At 39.6% G+C, this 16,855-nt stretch overlaps 1 protein-coding gene across 1 annotated transcript; it reads right to left on the bottom strand.

The window, feature by feature from the left end:
- Positions 1-312: 312 nt before the first annotated feature.
- On the bottom strand, positions 313-16,663 carry mapk4 (mitogen-activated protein kinase 4). Its single transcript, XM_015022215.1, has 8 exons — positions 15,178-16,663; positions 13,228-13,403; positions 7,940-8,084; positions 6,876-6,958; positions 6,416-6,494; positions 5,875-6,091; positions 5,061-5,226; positions 313-4,689 (listed from the first exon to the last, which is right to left on the bottom strand). The coding sequence occupies exons 1-8, from the start codon at positions 15,542-15,544 to the stop codon at positions 3,745-3,747; spliced, it is 2,178 nt and encodes a 725-aa protein (XP_014877701.1). The 5' UTR covers positions 15,545-16,663; the 3' UTR covers positions 313-3,744.
- Positions 16,664-16,855: the final 192 nt, after the last annotated feature.

The following is a 16,855-nucleotide window of genomic DNA, read 5'->3' as shown; positions in this document are numbered from 1 at the left end:
TCAGTCAAAATTAACTATGCTTATCAATGCGCAATATTTATAGATACAATTTAAAGTCCCCAACGTTGAAATATGTCAATGCTATGTATTTATTTATTTATTCTTTTCTGAAGATGTTGCCCAAATTGAACCATTTCACAGAGAACTTCACCTATGACACCAGGACACTTTCATAGGCATGAATGTGGAACTTTAGAGAGATCAACTCCTCATTTTGATATAGTGACAAAATGTAACTTTCTGTCCTACATGGAAATTCAATGCTCAGCAGGGGATTAACACTATGCTTATATAGACACTAGGACAGACAGATCTTTTTTCAACATTCTTTTATTAATTTTCCAACAAAGGTTGACACTCAAAAGAGATGCTATCAAGCCGATACAATAAAATTCCCACAGATTTTCTCAAATGAAAGGCTGAAATCCCCCTGAAGCATAAGTATGATAAATATGGAATAAGAAACCAGATAATTTGTTACTGTTTCAGAGACGTACACCATTAAGACATGGATTAAGCTACCTGCATAGCCATACAGAGATGAGGGCATATTTTACATTCAGCAAGCTGGAAGCATCGAGGTGTACCGAGGCACATTTTCAACATTGCTTGATAGAATAAGGATTTTTACTTTTGGCTCAGTAACCACATGTGTTTCAGTGTGTTTGTGTCACTCAATAAATGGCATTATTGCTGGCTTAGGTTGCCTCTGAAATAAACTGTGCTACAAATGTAGATTATAAGACGTGGTAAAAGTCAGACTGTAGACCAACTTATCTATTACTGGATCAGTTTTTACTTTCTTTGAGTGCTCTAAATATGTCAAGGTTTTTGTTCTTATTGAGAGGTACATCGCTGACAAAAGAAGACAATACAGAGTCGTAATGTTGATGGTGACCAAATGCTGCCTTTGTTAATGTGCTTCATATTCCACGTGTGCTTTACTGTAAATTTAACAACAGAAATATGTGATATGACTGCTGTTTCTCTGGGTTGTACTGAGAGTATATCTTGTGTTAGTATCCTTTGGAAATACTTGACTACCTGCAGGTTACAGTGTGCATAAAATGAGCAGATTGATATGAAACTCAATGCTTGATAGCAATATCACTGTGGTTTATATCATGGTCATTCAGTGAAAGACAAACATATGACTAAACATGCTTGTTTTGCAGTATTGCTGGCAGTGTATTTTGATCTCAGAGTTTTACCTCTGGTACTTTCTACAGGGTTACTCCAGGACAGGTGCAACTACACTCTGCATACACATAACGATAACTTCACAGCAAGGCATTGTGTTTCAAATTGTTACAACCGTTGACCGAGGACATATGAAAAATGAACTGAACTTAGCTGGCTTTTTCCAACAGCCATACAGCACATCTCAGCAGCACCACCCTCCACAATTATTGGCACCACACATATTAAGATATCCTATTGTAAAATTATAGCTGAAACAAAAATCAATATTACTTGATTTAGAAAAAAAATATATATTATTTTTAGGGGGTTGCCAGTAAGTGTGCAGGGTGCTGTGTGTTTTCCAGTATGGTTGACTTGGCTGAGAGAAATAAAAGAGCCAAAATACCATTAAAAAAGTGAACAAAACAGAAGCATCTACAGTAACAACCTAATAAATATATAAAAGAGTTCAGAAAAAAAATGTACATTATAAATAGAGCTACTTGGCAGACTCTACATTTCCCAAATTATAGATAATCGTTATACATGCTACAGCTTTTTGTTGCTAATATTGAAGTGAGCAGAAGGTATTTAGGCCCGTAGCCGTGGAAGAAAACTGTTTTCATTGTGGAACAGATTTGGTACATCAGGCAGGAAACAAATTACATGTGTTTAAAAATGAGTCCAGCTGGCAGAAGAATCATAAAGCACTACCATAGATTAGCTCACTACAAATTCAAACAAAATCCCAGCTAACTCCAAAATCATTAAAAAGATCATACTTTCTAATATTTAGAAAATATTGCAGAACTATTTTAGCCACAAAAATGTCTAGTGATATATTACATGTTCTTGAAAATCCAATATGAACATAACTTTATACAAGATTCCATTGTTAAAACTTAGTAACTCATTGGGGGAGTGTAAAAGCAGCAATAAATAAAACTAACAGTTGATCACGCCACACTCTGTCTGGTTTCTTCTTAGTTAATACATTCAAACGCTTAGAAAAAGCTTTTACTGCGTCACTTATTGTCGTCATTTGGTAAATGTTGTTGGAAGACTGACAGATTCTTTCAAGAGTTAACAGGATGGAGTTTAGAAAGATAATTACAGCATGTTTTAAGCACATAATAAGAGTCTAAGAGTGCTGTTATCAGTGACGAATTTTTTGTGACGTGTATTTCGTGCATTGGATTAAGTTGGATTCTTGAACCTTGGCACTACGTCACATCCCCACAAGCTGGTTACAATTTAAATAGCAAAGGAGCATATTCAAAATCAGAGGTTGTGCATTAGCATGTGTGTCACAGGTTTCATTAGACACAAGCGGACAGAAGCGTTAATAGCTGATTCCTGCAACCTTCACTGTTTTATATATACAGCGGCTATAATGAAGACTGAACTCGAGGCTGTTCAGATTGTGACTTGTTTTTGTACTCTAAATTCAGATTTCCCAGAATTCCCAGTGGGATATACAACAACAACCACTGGAGGCAAAATTCTGACTGGGTAAGTTGTAATTCTCCAAACATCCCAGAGTTCAGTATCTAACTGGAAGAGAGAGAGGGAGACAAAGAGAGCATCCAACATGGCAGTCATTTTATTACCTTTAAGTTGTGACAGCGGTATAGAACTAAAACAGTTAGCAAACCTCACAAATTTTCTAATTTGCTAATATGTTGCTCTCAGTTTGTCTTGGAGATCTGAGTCTTAATTTGAGAGAGTTGTAGCCTTAAGTCAGAAAACTGGTGTGACTGGCTGTTTGTCTTTGGGGCTAACTACAACTGATATGTTTTTGGTTTTCATGTTTTGCATTAAAGCACTACGCTTACATATTCTCTAACAGTTTCACAGTTAGAATTTTGATATTCTCGTTGCATTTCAACTGGGAATTCGGAAAATCCAACTTCCTATCGATAAGAGAACACACCAATGGAATGTACAAAACTCAGGTGCAGTGTCATTTTCTCATCAGAGTGTCAACGTGAGAGAAAATTTAACAGGAGACCTCTGACCTTCTTAGTCATAATTCTAATTTTAGGGAACATTATTCTTTATCAGACTCGTGTGTGAAGTTGTTCTCAGATCGGAGCTTTGACTTCCAAAAACAAACACACCAAGAGACCTTTCACTTTACTGACAGGAGATATGACTTCAGGGAACATTTGTGTTGTATTTCCAACTGGGAACTCATTAAACCCAAGTTTTAGTACAAAGACAAAGCATCATTAGCGATCATCAAGTTTTGAACGATTGATAGTTAGCTTTACTACCTGTTGGTACAGGCATAAAGCAGAACTACTCACATCGAGTAAATGTTTAGTATTTATTAGAGCCGAGTGTGTTGATTTATATTTTACTCAAGTTTCTTCTTAGCTTTTATTGCCTGAGAACCAAAGCTGCACAACTGCTGTTTTTAAACTGAAGGTTTTGTCTTGAAGCCATTTTAGTGCTAAAAAGACAAGCTGCTACTGTAGAATGCAGAACATCCCTCATTTGCAGTATATTTTGAAGTGTGACTAATTTTATAGTTATTTTGTGCTAACTCTGGAACTGAGATTAGGAGTTGGGAGTCTGTGATGGGGAAGTCCTGTGCTCTGAAAGCCGGGGCACCTTTCCTTTAATGCTCGCTGTTTTGCTCTCCTCCATCCAGCCTTCATCTTTTCCTTTCTTCACATGAACTTTCTCTTTATTCTGCCGGACCAGCTTCAGAGCTCGGGATATGAACACATCAAGGTCAAACAAGCGCTCTTTTTGCTTGACTGGCAGAGATTCTGTGGAGTCTGCATTAGGGGACTGAGATACAGAGGAGGTAGAGGACAGCGGTTGAGATGCTGGGAGCTGCACAAGTGGAGTAGGTGGTGGCGATGCTGTTTGAGGTGAAAATATAGCCGTGGGCGACGATGGGAAGAGAAAGGGGAGGGTATTGGAGGAAGATGTGCTGGAAGGAAGCGGGCTCAGTCTGTCCTCGTCATAGTCAACTGATGGAGGGCGGATATGTTCGTTGTAGTGGAAGACAGGAGCTGGGAGGTCCGTGGGAGACAGCGGAAGAGGGGGAGAGGAGGTGTAGCAGGAGGGTGAGCAGTGGTCCATTAATGGACTGGTACTGGGCGAGTGCAGACGAGAATGAGCACTCTCCACCCAGCGAGTGATTTCCTGGAACAAATCCCCGGTTTCCTCCTCTGCTTCCTCTGCTTCCTCCACCCTCACCTCTCCCAGGTCCTCCATGCTGCCACCAATGGGCTCGGCAGGCGCGGGGAGTCTGCCAGTGTTACGCTTCCAGTGAGACAGATCCAGAATCAGCTTAGGCTCCGAGTAGTGCTGGGGCTTTCCCTCTCGCCATGCAATTTTATCCAGATATGAAGGAGAGCCCACTTTGTAATCGCAGGAGCGACCGCAGTCAAGCTCCCCGTATCCTAAAGCACAGACGCGCTCCAGAGACGAGTGAGAGCTCTCCAGGAAACGCTCAGCTGAACTGCTATGGGAATATTTGCGGGGGTCAACCTGTGATAAGGTGGGTGAAGAGAAGAGAGATAAAAATCAGGTCAATCCTTTAGAAAAAACTCTTTCTGCCTTCCCTAAGTAATCATACGCTTTGTCATTGTATGACCACAAACGTTATAGCATTTTGCTGATTTTTCATGTGACAGACCAACACAAGGTAACAGACAGTTGCATAGTAGAATGAAAGTGATACATGGTTTATAACATTTCTTTTTATGAACAAAAATCTGCTTTTTAAAGAGACACGTATAAACTGTTTTCTGTTTCACGAACAAACGCATGAGCCCAAAAAACCATTACCAGCAAATCCGTTGCTGATTAAGTGAGGAGAGTATAAATAAGTGAAGAAGTCGGCAAATAGCACATCCAACCTGCGCCTCTTCTGTCAGAGAGCTGGAAATGGCCCTGGGGTCCCGCTGCACCTCTTCGTTATCTATGGTGTCTCCCAGGTCAGCTGGAACAGGACCAGAGGGCAAACACCGACACCTCTCGCCTGAGTATGGTGCCCATATGTTGGTTGATAAACTGTTGTCGAACCTGCAGGCAAGAGATATTTTTTTTATTCAATCTAACGATAATCGACACTTGCTTAGAAATATTCTCGTTACTTGTTTTAGTGCATGTTTTAGTGTTTTACTTGTTATGGCAGTTCCCAAGAACATTTACAAGCTCAGACTAAAGTCATGAACAGTTGAACACAGATTCATTATGTCACTTGTAAATCTGGATGAATTACAGTCATTTTTTTTCCCGTGTATTGTAAAAAAAGAAAGAAAAAAAAGAACATAAAATGTTCATCTGAAGATTATCAGGAACAGTACACACCCACTGTTGAATACACCCACAAGCCAACATGACATTCTTTTTTCTTCCATTCACATTTATGGAATCACAGAAGGCTCTTTTCTACAGCAAATATACCAATACTCAAGATCAGGAAAAGACGTTGCACTAGTTTATAATGCATACCCTTTTTCCTCTTGTAAACAATTTCAGAAGACGATTTTATTTATCTCTTGCTCCTCTTAAGCAAAACATAAAAAATTAAATGTGAGCTTCCACATTTCCATGAGTTGGTTTTTAAAAAAATAAATAGAAATTCAACAGACTTGATCAAATTCATTAGTCTCTTCATAGCATGACAATAGCATGAATGTTCTCCCTCGTGAAAATTTAAATCTTTACCTTTCCCAGTGAAAGCTGGAGGCCTGACTGTCGCTGCTGCTCAAGCTCTGCTCGGTGATGAGGCTGTCCAGCTCGTCCTCAATGTGGAAAGGGTGCGAGGAGACAGGCTCATCCTCAGGACAGGAGTACTGCTGAAGGAAAGGGTGGGACAGAGCTTCTTCTGCTGTCAAACGGTCCATGGGGTTAAATGTCAAGATGCGCTCGAGAAAATCCACCGCTGAGAGGAAAAACAGGGAGAAACTGGTGAAGGAGAAATAACAGGTAATACTGCATTCCTCTGTCTGTCTCGAGATTAATTATTAATTTAAGTAAAAAACATTTAAATCAAACCTTCTGTCTAAGTCTATCTATTCCAAGGGGGGAAATCCTATGTAGTGTTTTTTTGTTGTTGTTGTTGTTTTTTTTATTTTTTAAGCAAAAGTAATAAAAGCCATTTTGTAAAAAAAATAAAATTCACGAGTATCAAAAAATGGAAACAATGCTGCATATTTTACTGCTTCTCTGCCTTTTTGTACTCAGTTCTCAATTAAACTCCACTCACCCCAAGGATCCACTTCAGGCAGCAGCTCAGAGAAAGGTTTCTTGATTCTCCATCCATGACTGACATATGAAGGCATCACCTAAAAAAAGAGCTTTAGAGTTAGTTTCTGGTTCTTCTCAGTCTAGAATGAAGCCATTTCTTTTCTGCTTCTTGAATATCCAGCAGATGAAACAACATCAGCGCAGAACTACTAAAAAAATGTATGGGCAGATTTAAAAAAAAAAAATCTCTCTGTGGGACTGGGATGTGGAATTAATTAACTTTGATATTACTCCAGATGTGGATATAGGAAGATCTCAAAAGTTCAGCTGTGACATACAAGTTTGAACTGCTTTTAATCTTTGCTTCTTTAGAAAGGACTATAAATTGGTCCAAAATGCCCTCAGAGGTGTTGTGTTTGCAGACATTCACAAATGTCAGATTGCAGTTTTGTGGTTCGAGTTGCCCTCTGAGGTGTCACCTGTAGGAGATCCTGCCTGTCCTCCTCTCTCAGTACGGGCACTGTGTCGAGAATCAGCTGCATCTGCTCCAGCTCGTGAGCTCCTGGGAGGGAGAGAGAGCCAATCAGAGAGAGGCAGAAAGGAGAAAAAGGCTTGGTTACATAAGCATAAAAAAAAAAAACAATAAAAAAAACATAAAGTCAAACGAGAATAACCCAGAGGTGTGAGCCGACAGGAGACAGGAGACGATTCGATCTAAACGAAGCAGACAGGCTGCAGCACTTTGTAGCAAGCTGCTAGGAGATTTTACTACTCTAACTCTATATTCTATAGATTTTTAATGTTCCAAGCTTGTTTGTCGAATCACGTGGTCCTGATCACTGAGTCGGAGACAGAGCCAATGTTTTGTGTAGCAACAAAAATGTCTGAACTTGAAATACAAATACTTCAAGGACAACAGCAGGTGGTGCTACACAAACACTGTTGGATGGAAGTAAGCAGTATGTTTGGATGTGGGTGCCTCATTTAACCCCCCTCGCCCCCCTACCCCATAAACAAAAACCTAGCGAGTCCACTGCTCTTGTGCTTCTTAGGAGAAAGTTGCGGCAAACGGCTCCGACACCTGATGTGTGAAAGTCTCACATAACACGAACAGCGGGGGAAGGAGGATGACCTTTTTGAGTTTCTGTGGTCGGCCCTGTGGCGCAGAGGAGCCAGTGGAGGTCAGAATCAGCTGGTCAGCTGGAACTTCGTCTGCTTCAGACAGACAGCATTTCTCCATTATCATTGTTATTCTGCTCAGGCAAAGAAGCAGCCCACAAGGAGGGAGAGAAGTGTCTTTGGTGGAGGACAGAAAATAAAAAAAATAGCTCCTGTCTGTGGAAGCCACCAAAACTATGATAAAATCTAAAAAAAAAAAAAAAAAAAAAAAATGGAAGGAAGCTAGAGACTAGTTATAAAGGAGTCCAAATTCATTCATGAATATGATTCTGTTAAATTATTAGTGGTGCATCCAACAACTTTGTCTGTATTTTTGTTTTACTGGAATCACAACAGCCCTTTGATAAAGATTTCATCACAGTACCTGCAAACAGCATGCGTCCAGTGAGCATCTCAGCCAGTATGCAGCCAGCAGCCCACATGTCTATGGCCTTCGTGTAATTGTTGGGGGACAGGAGCAAACGGGGGGAACGGTACCACTTCGTCACCAAACCCTCAGACAGATAGCCCTTATGGGAGGAGTTGGACCAAAATGGAGCAGAGAGAGAAATAAAGAAGTTTGAGCTGTACAACAGTAGAATATAAATACACTGAATTTAAGCATTTCCAACATTTTCCAACAGTGCAACAACAAACTTCATAACTGATTATGTGACAACACAAAACAGGGTAAAATTATGAATACGATGTAGAAGGAAAGCTTTCAAAGTCTGAAAAACTGAACAGTGTGGAGCGATTTTGTAACCAGACCCTTTTACTCTGATACCCCTACATCAAATGCCCCTTATTATTTATTAGTAAATAGAGTCCATCTGTGTGTGATTTACACTCAGTGTAAATCCAGCTGTTCTCTCAAAGTCTCAGAGGTTTGTTAGAAAACCTCAGAAAAAAAACAGCATCATGAAGGAAGACGGAGATGTCAGGGAAGAATTCGTTGTGGAAAATTTTAAAGCAGCAACAGAGAGCCAATTTTCAAAACATTTTTATATGGATCAACATCATCAACTCTGACAATATTCTACTCAAATGAATGGACCATTTCATAATGGACCAGTTTTCATTATGAAAGCAAAATATTTAATCATTCTTAGTAAGAATTAAGGATTTCTTTTTTTTTTAAATGCAGGGTTTGTTTGTTGTATTCTTCATGGTGAAGTATTTTAGTGATAGCATGGAGATCAGTTAACTAAACCTCATCAGTTACATCAGTTTTCTTGAAAAAATACACCTAAGAGGCCCTTTTTAATTTCAGAGTCTAAACATGTTTCTAAACATGTTCTACACACTTTTCATGGATATGTTGGGTTTTTCCAGTTGTAAATAAAAAAGAAACTGTTTTTCAAAATGTATTTGTCAAATGAGCAGTTAATTATAAGCCATTCATTGTAGGTCACTCACACGGTTCCCTAACCTTTACTCGTATCTCTGTCTCAGCGGGGAAACTCTACACAACTCAGCCTGACTCAAAGTTGTTCTGCAAGGTTTTCCAGGCCAGCTTCTCTCTGTATGAAAGTAAATCTTACAGAGACACTGGTGTTAAATCTTCCTTTCCCAGTCGTACAGCACAACTTAACAGCTGTAAATAAGTAACTACAGGTATTTTTGACAGGTCTTTTATTTGCCTATCACATCTTACTGCTCTCTTTTAGCACCATTTTCTCTTGTGCCACCTTTAATCCTTCAATTTTTCCCCTCTGGTACACTAGTCCAATTATTCCTATTATTATTCTGTCTCTACTTCACATCCCTTTTCTCCTGTCTTTCCCCTCCCTCCTGTCTGTTCTTGTCTTTGCTGTAGCAGATAACCAAACTGAGGACTCTTTGACCTTGCCTTTCTCAACCCCCTGTGTTGATCTCCGTCTTTATCTGAGCTCTCACTGCTGCTTCCTGTCAGGCATAGACTAAATGTTGTAAATTTTAAGGAGATACTAAAATGAATAAAGGTGATCATATTCAAAGTTAGTAAAACACTGTTTTTTTATATTCATAGTTTTCACATTATTTCAGAATACAGCTAAATTTGGTGTATACTTCAAGAATAAATTTTTGAAAACTGTGATGTGCACATTTACTTAGTTTTTGAAACTCTACAGGACAACCTTTCAATTTAGAAACCTATTCTTTACACAGCAGCATAAGCTGAGCCAGAGAGGTATTGCTATATATTTACAATTAGATTTAGGTTCAGACTTTAATGGGGAGATTCCAACAGATGAACACCGTTCCACTGCAGCTTTGTCAGTATGCGTATGGTCATTGTCCTGCTGAAAGGTGAACCAGAGTCTCAGATTTTTTCCAACCTCTAAAAATATTTCTCACAAGAAATATTTTGATGGAGCTTTTCCTGAGCTCCATCAATTTTCTCATCAACTCTGACTAGACATCTGTCCCTGCCCAAAGCAGGATGCTATGAGAAAGTTTTAGTTTTCAAGCATTTGCAGTTCGACCTGAAGTTTCATATCAGTCCTATCTGACCAGAGCATCTACTTCTATATGTGTGCTGTGTGTCCCTTATACATTTTTTTGCGCCACACTTCATCAATGGGTATCGGAATAAAGAGGAATAAATATAAAGATTTCCATCTATTAAAAATTACATGTATCTGTTTCCTTCTGCAACACACCTATATAATATTTTTGCCTTGATATGTCACATAAAACGTTACAATGCTTTTGTGAAATCACTGTTTCCTGTGTTTAAAGTGTAATCATCTTTTATGCACGGACTGTTTAAAACGCTGCTCAGACTGTGCCTCACAGCTACTCGGTAACATAAACCTTTCTTCATCTTCTCTCCTTCACCTCCTACTTTCCTCTCATTTGATTTGCTGCGACTGTTTTCTCAGTTCTTCCTCTTTGTCTTCACATTCAACAGAGTCTCACTGTTGTTGTTTTTTTTTTACAGCTTTACTTCCTTCCTCACCTGTATCTTCTTCGGCTGCTGTCTCACACCCCACATGTGAAAAACTGCTTTTTATTTATTTAGACTTTTTCCCAACTTTCTGTCTTTCATTCTGGTTATGATCAGTTTCTGGGCATCTGAAACACTCACTCAGCGTGTGACATTAACACACCCACCTTCACAGAAGCACCAAGTTCTTTACAGTGTAGGATGTAAACAGGATCCCAATTCATCTGCTTCTTATATCTGTCCTCCATGTTAGCTGCCTAAACAGACTGTTTTCTAACAAAACATGCAGTAGAACAGAAGGAACCTTGTTTCTACTCCCTTGTATAACCAAATAAATTGAATTTCAATCAATTTTTCTCTCTGTTTGAGTGTTTTTTTTTTAGCCTTTTCCATTGTCCTGTTTGTTTATGTTGAAGGATTTGTTCCCCCTCTGCTTCTGCACTTTTCACCTCCCTTCTCCCCAACCCTCTCTGGTTTAAAATTTCCCATCCTTGCTTCTCGTGTACTCAGCATACCTTCCTCCTCTGCTGCCCCCTCCATCCTCTCCCTCCTCGCTCTCCCAATGCACCCCTGTGTCTGCACCCAACTGATCCCAAAGTCCCGAGCCCTCAGTTGACAAAGATTTCCTTTCAGGAGAGCACCTCCTCACACGCACAGGCCCGAATCAAACCTCGCAGAGACACAAAACGGACACAAATGCATGCTTGCTAGTGTTACAGTACTGCTGTGGGACCTTTGAACATAACAAAGCTGGACAACGGAGTTGTGAATTGTCCCATTAATCTTTCAGGCGTTTTTTATGTACAGCTGACAGCCTAATTACAGAGCTTGATTAGCGCAAAACTTGACACCATCTCTGGAGTAGGAGTTGGGTTTGGGCATAAGAGGAAGCTTCATTTGAAGGACTTAGAGATAAGTAATCTGAGAGAGCAGAAATAATTGTGCCAGTAAATAATACAGCTTTGCCTGCACATCATTTGATACGAAAAGTATTCTGGAAATGATGACTGAGCTCAAAGTCTTTGTCCTTCTAAAAGGCAGAATCAATGCAGTGACATCTTGATACCACTAGACTAAAGAGAACAATGAGTTTCATTCAGTACTTTGCAGAAATATGAAGTTGCCCTATGTTGTCTGTTTACAGCCAGATTTGTGTCATTTATGCTTTGCAAAAGTTCAGATTCAGTGAGATTAGAGGGACAGTGTTTGTTAACTTCAATTTTCTGAACTTTGACTGGGCCAAACTGACACACGAATATACTTTGATCTAAACTTTTCCATCCTTGCTCTGACTCATGTTCCCAGAAGATAAGCCCACCCTTTTTCACCATGGGAACAGCGTATTCAGGTTTGTGAGCAGTTTCCATTCTGTTCAAAAACATCCATCCATCATTTTCTAAGTCAAGAAATGGTAAAGCGAACCTCCTCGGCAACAGCCGAATGTCCTTCTTCACAGACTCGTAGGCTGTGGCTGTGTTTTTAACTCCACAGCCACAGAAAATCACAGAACATAAAAAGTCCTCCTGTCCCTAAAAGGAGGACTTTTAGGGACAGTCCTCCTGTCCCTAAAAGTCCTCCTGTCCCTAAAAGGAGGACTTTTAGGGACAGTCCTCCTGTCCCTAAAAGTCCTCCTGTCCTGGGTCAGGAGTTCTCATTGGCAAACAAGCCCTGAAGACTTACATACTGATACTTGACAGTTTCAACTGAAGTTTGTCCAACAATAGATCCTTCACCTAAAGGTTTTCTACTAACAACAACTTTATTTGTGTCAATCTTTGCAACGTACTGCAAAGTTTATGTTGTTAGAGAGTTATGAGGAGGATAGAATGTCTGTGCAACCACAAACGTAGTGCCGTTTACACACTGCTACATAGAGAAAAATATTAATATGACCCTGTCTAAAAATTGCACAGCCCCAGAGGAGTTATTGTCAGTTTCTTGATAGCAACCCAATCTAAATGAAGTGAAGAGATAACATGCACAAGTATTACAATTTTCTCTTTTGATTTATTCAGCGGCTGCAGAGAGCATAAAAGCAATGAGAATACAAAACAATCCTTAAATCTACTGACTTGAATATTAATATAATAAACTATTTTGTAACAGGAATGATATAAATATAACACTTCAAAACATTACACATTCAAAGGAGGTAGTACAAAGATCCAACGTTTTGATGTTCTCGTTTCATCCATGTAGAGATGGTTGATTTACATAATTATTCCACAAGATTCAAAAAGAGCTAAAAGCAAGATGATTACAAGCATTTTCTGGCACCCAAACCTATCATTTTCTATCTGACCTGCACTTGCATTCCTTTTAAAGTAAGTATGTGATATTTTGATCTGAACAAACCAACATCCATCGAATGCTATCCAACTATAGGTAAAACTAAATGGTAAAAGGGCTACATTTAGTTGTGCTTTACCCTTCAGCCACACACAAGAAACACAATAATATGTAAATCTGGGACACTGTCCTCTTATTAGAGGGCAGTTCAATATGTGGAGGCAAAGATAAAGTAATGCTAACAACGTCTAAACTGGTAAATGTCTGTTTTTCCTCCGGAGCAACAGCTGCCTCGTTTTAGAGATACAATTATAAATTTCCATCTTACATAGTGAAGCATAGAAATACAAAGATCTACAAGGTATTTGGAAACATCTCAGAGGCCCCAGCTACAAGTAAACCCTTGTATCAGAATGTGTGGGAGTGGGACTCTTTGCTTGTTTAACACTCACCTTATGAGAATAATGGGGGTCCACTATTCTGGCAAGTCCAAAGTCTCCGATCTTGAGCAGCATTTGGTCTGTGTTGATGAAGATGTTGGCAGGCTTCAGGTCTCGGTGGAGGACGTTGGCTGAGTGGATGAACTTTAGGCCCCTCAGCAGCTGATAAAACAGCAGGGTGGCATGACCTGTTTAACGATAAAAGTTAGATAATTTAACACACAGCATCTAAAACTAAGGTAGATAATTTCCACTTTTTAAATTAGACTGATTTCTTTACATATCACCTTTTGTGGATGCATTTATCTGAACATGATCCATATAACCCATTCAAAGCTAAATTATGGAATTATATATCTGTGTGCTTTATGCATCAGTGTAAATCCTATAGAATAAATGTGTCATGGTGTGTAGATTGAAGAGGACACAAATGTTGAGAGGTAAAGACGGAGAGTAGTTTTTGAAGCTTTAATAAATAAAAATAAAAAAAAGATGAACATAACTTTTAAAATATCACAGGGAGCCAAAGCAAACAAAAAACAGGGACCCATGGGGAAAAAGATAGCAAGGAGATGACAGGGAGGAACCAGTGAAGGGTGAGAGGAGAAGAGGTGCTTAAATACTGGGAGTGTGAATGCTGGAACAATAGACCTGGCTGATTGACAAACAGGTTGTAGGTGTGATGGGAGAGAGCCAAAGACAGGCTGATGAGAGAGAGAGAGAGAGAGAGAGAGAGAGAGAGAGAGAGAGAGAGAGAGAGAGAGAATGGCACAGAGGGCGAGGGAAAGTACACAGCAGGGGACCTATGAAAATTAATCTAACATTAAAAAATATCTAAACCTAAGACTAACAAAGAATAACTAGACACAAGAAATAATCATAAAAAACTAGAATCACTAAGGAAGGACTGAACTAAAGTAAAACAGAAATAAGGCTGATCTAATCAAATAAAGAGACTAAGGAACAAATAATAATAATGAAACTAGAATTAATAAATCAAACCCCCAAAACCTCTCAAAACAACCCAGGTATGGATGAAGAAATTTGTATAGTTGTCACTGAAGAAAACACCTGCAGGCTAAACAACTTATTTGAAGGTCAGTTCCACATCTTTTTATCATGTCTGATGGTACAACCTGAGAATTTATCTGACACATCATTGGCTGCCATGTATAACTCCTGTATTTTGTCACTTAGGTTTTACATAGCTTGTACTAAGTATCATGGGTTCTTGTTGACCAAGGGTTAAAATCCACATTAAATTTGTCACTTAAATTAACACATTAGCTTCTACACCACTGAACCCAGGTGGACTACCCATATGGGTTTTAAAAGGTCTGTTAATGGGAAAGGCATGAATGAACACACAAAAGGGAACAGGAGATGAGACCATTTGACTTTCACAAATCATCATGTGCTTGCTCTTTATAAAGAGCAAGCACATATGGGAGCCTGATCCCAACTAGTTTAATATGCACAGGATGAGCATCTACCATGGTGACAGATTTAGCAGAAAACCCTCTGTTAGACGAGCCTTTATTTTATTCTACGATGGACAAAACATACAAATTTTCTTGTTTTAATTTGTACAAACAACAAAATTAATAAACAAGTGTTATGTTACCACACCTCTACTTTATTATTAAAGTTCTTCATCAATAAAAGTTGTTACCTCTGCTGGTCATTGAAATGTAACCAAAGGTTTAGCAAAAGTTTCAAAATCAAAATAGTACATATTATAAAACCAATCTAGTAGTAATAGTCAGCAGCTTTTTAACAGACGTAGAATTAACTGTTGCAATTTGTTTTTAAATTTTAAATAAAAATGTTTTTACATCATAGTATTGCTTGAATCCATTTTTTTTTTCTCATGCTTATTAGGCAAACTCAGTCTCCTTCTCTCAGATTACTTATTTTCATTAAACCCGTTAATTAAATAAACAATTGAGCGTTCTCTCTTACTTGTAGGTAGTGGTCCCTGGTCCAGTAACCGGGCCAGATCGGTCTCCATGCACTCCTGGATGATGTATATGGCACTCAGCTGGGATGGGTCCTGGGGCAGCGGCCATCCGTATGGCGCTAAGACCTCATGGACACTCACTACGTTCTCATGGTGCAGTCGTTGGGTGATTTTCACCTCCCGCAGAGCATGCTTCACTGTGATTGCGTCTCGCATCGACAACTTTTTAATAGCTACTCGCTGTCCAGTGCGCTGGTCGACAGCAGACAGCACCAGCCCGGTGACACCGGTGCCAAGAGGTCGAGGGTCAACAAAATGACCGCTGAGTTCGAAGCCGTGGAGAAACATAGGGGTGGCCTGGCTGGCCATTGCAGCTCAGATTGAGGGGATAGGTTTGCTCTTGTTTTATGCAGAAGATGTTACATTTTGCTGGTGAATCGTCATCTGCACTTTCTTTAGGAACCTCAGCGTGCAAATGTATTTCCTGCTGTTAAGGCCTCGTATACTCCAAAATATTTTGGAAAAGCCACATCTGGTTTACATCCTCATGAAAAGAGATGTGCTGCAGCAAAAATAAGACATATCTTTATCTCCTTGCAGCAATTCTCACATCAGATCTGCTACTCATCTTAGCATAAACAACAAAGCAATGGGAATATTTCTTTGTTGTCGTTGATCCGATCCAAAACAAGAAGAGCTTGAGCTAAAAACAGAACCTCTGAACTTAAAGGAATCAAAGGTGTGGTTTTGTCAGTCATCCTTGAGTCTCATGTGTAAGCCTGTGGTGGTGGTAAGGTATCCACAGCAAAGGTTTAAAAATATCACTTTCTCTTCAGCATCTTCCTCTTGACACTTGATGTTTTGGGGGGGGGTTTCTGCTATGGCTGCAGGATTTTTTAAAAATGAAGTTTTCTCTGTATCTCCCAGATGAGAATGTCAGCTAGTCTTTTTTTTTTTTATAAATCAGGGCAGGGGTAGGCAGAAATATGCAAGCAATAGGTGAGGCTAATACTACTGCTAAGCATCAAGACATTGTGGGACAGTCAGCTTTGCAATTTAAAGCTTTCCGAGCCTTTGATGGTGAGACAGGTGGAAAGAAGGTGGGGTCAGCGGACAGAACATTCAGCGAGCCTCTGTTGGCTCCTCCTCTTCTTCCATGATGCCTTTGGAGTCTCTCAGTCAGTCAGGGAAGTTCATTCAGATCAGTTGGATGGAAGTTAAATCCCGGAACCGTAGTACCCCACTGCGTTTGCATGTGCACACGTGTGCATGTGTTTAATCCCCCAGTAATCTTCTTTCTGTTGCCTTCTCATGAATGTAGGGCTTTCAGCAGCAGGCCGTGGTCAAACAGAGAACATCCTGCACAGCACATCTGCTACTTCTTCTTCTGCTGCTGGTGGGTAGAAAGAGGAGAAACGGGGTGAAAGCCGAGACACACAGACGACAGACGAAAGTTAAACAGCGACTGGGTCTGTTAAAGAGTAACTGTTACATAACATCGAACAGCAACGTAACCCAATCCACGCAAGCAACTTTGTGTTCTCAGGCAGGAAGTACAGTCATGTCAGCTGTAAACTGAAGATGCATCAAATCAGAGTTTTGCAGCCAATTCCTGATCTCTGTTTTTTTTTTTTTTTTTTTTTTTAAAAATTTGGGGGTGGAGATTTTTTTTTTTTTTTT

The sequence above is a fragment of the Poecilia latipinna genome, unplaced genomic scaffold, assembly GCF_001443285.1.
Source record: "Poecilia latipinna isolate Pla-1442-1.1 unplaced genomic scaffold, P_latipinna-1.0 Scaffold2959, whole genome shotgun sequence".
Lineage (NCBI taxonomy): Eukaryota > Metazoa > Chordata > Actinopteri > Cyprinodontiformes > Poeciliidae > Poecilia > Poecilia latipinna.
This window is presented reverse-complemented; position numbering and strand designations above follow the sequence as displayed.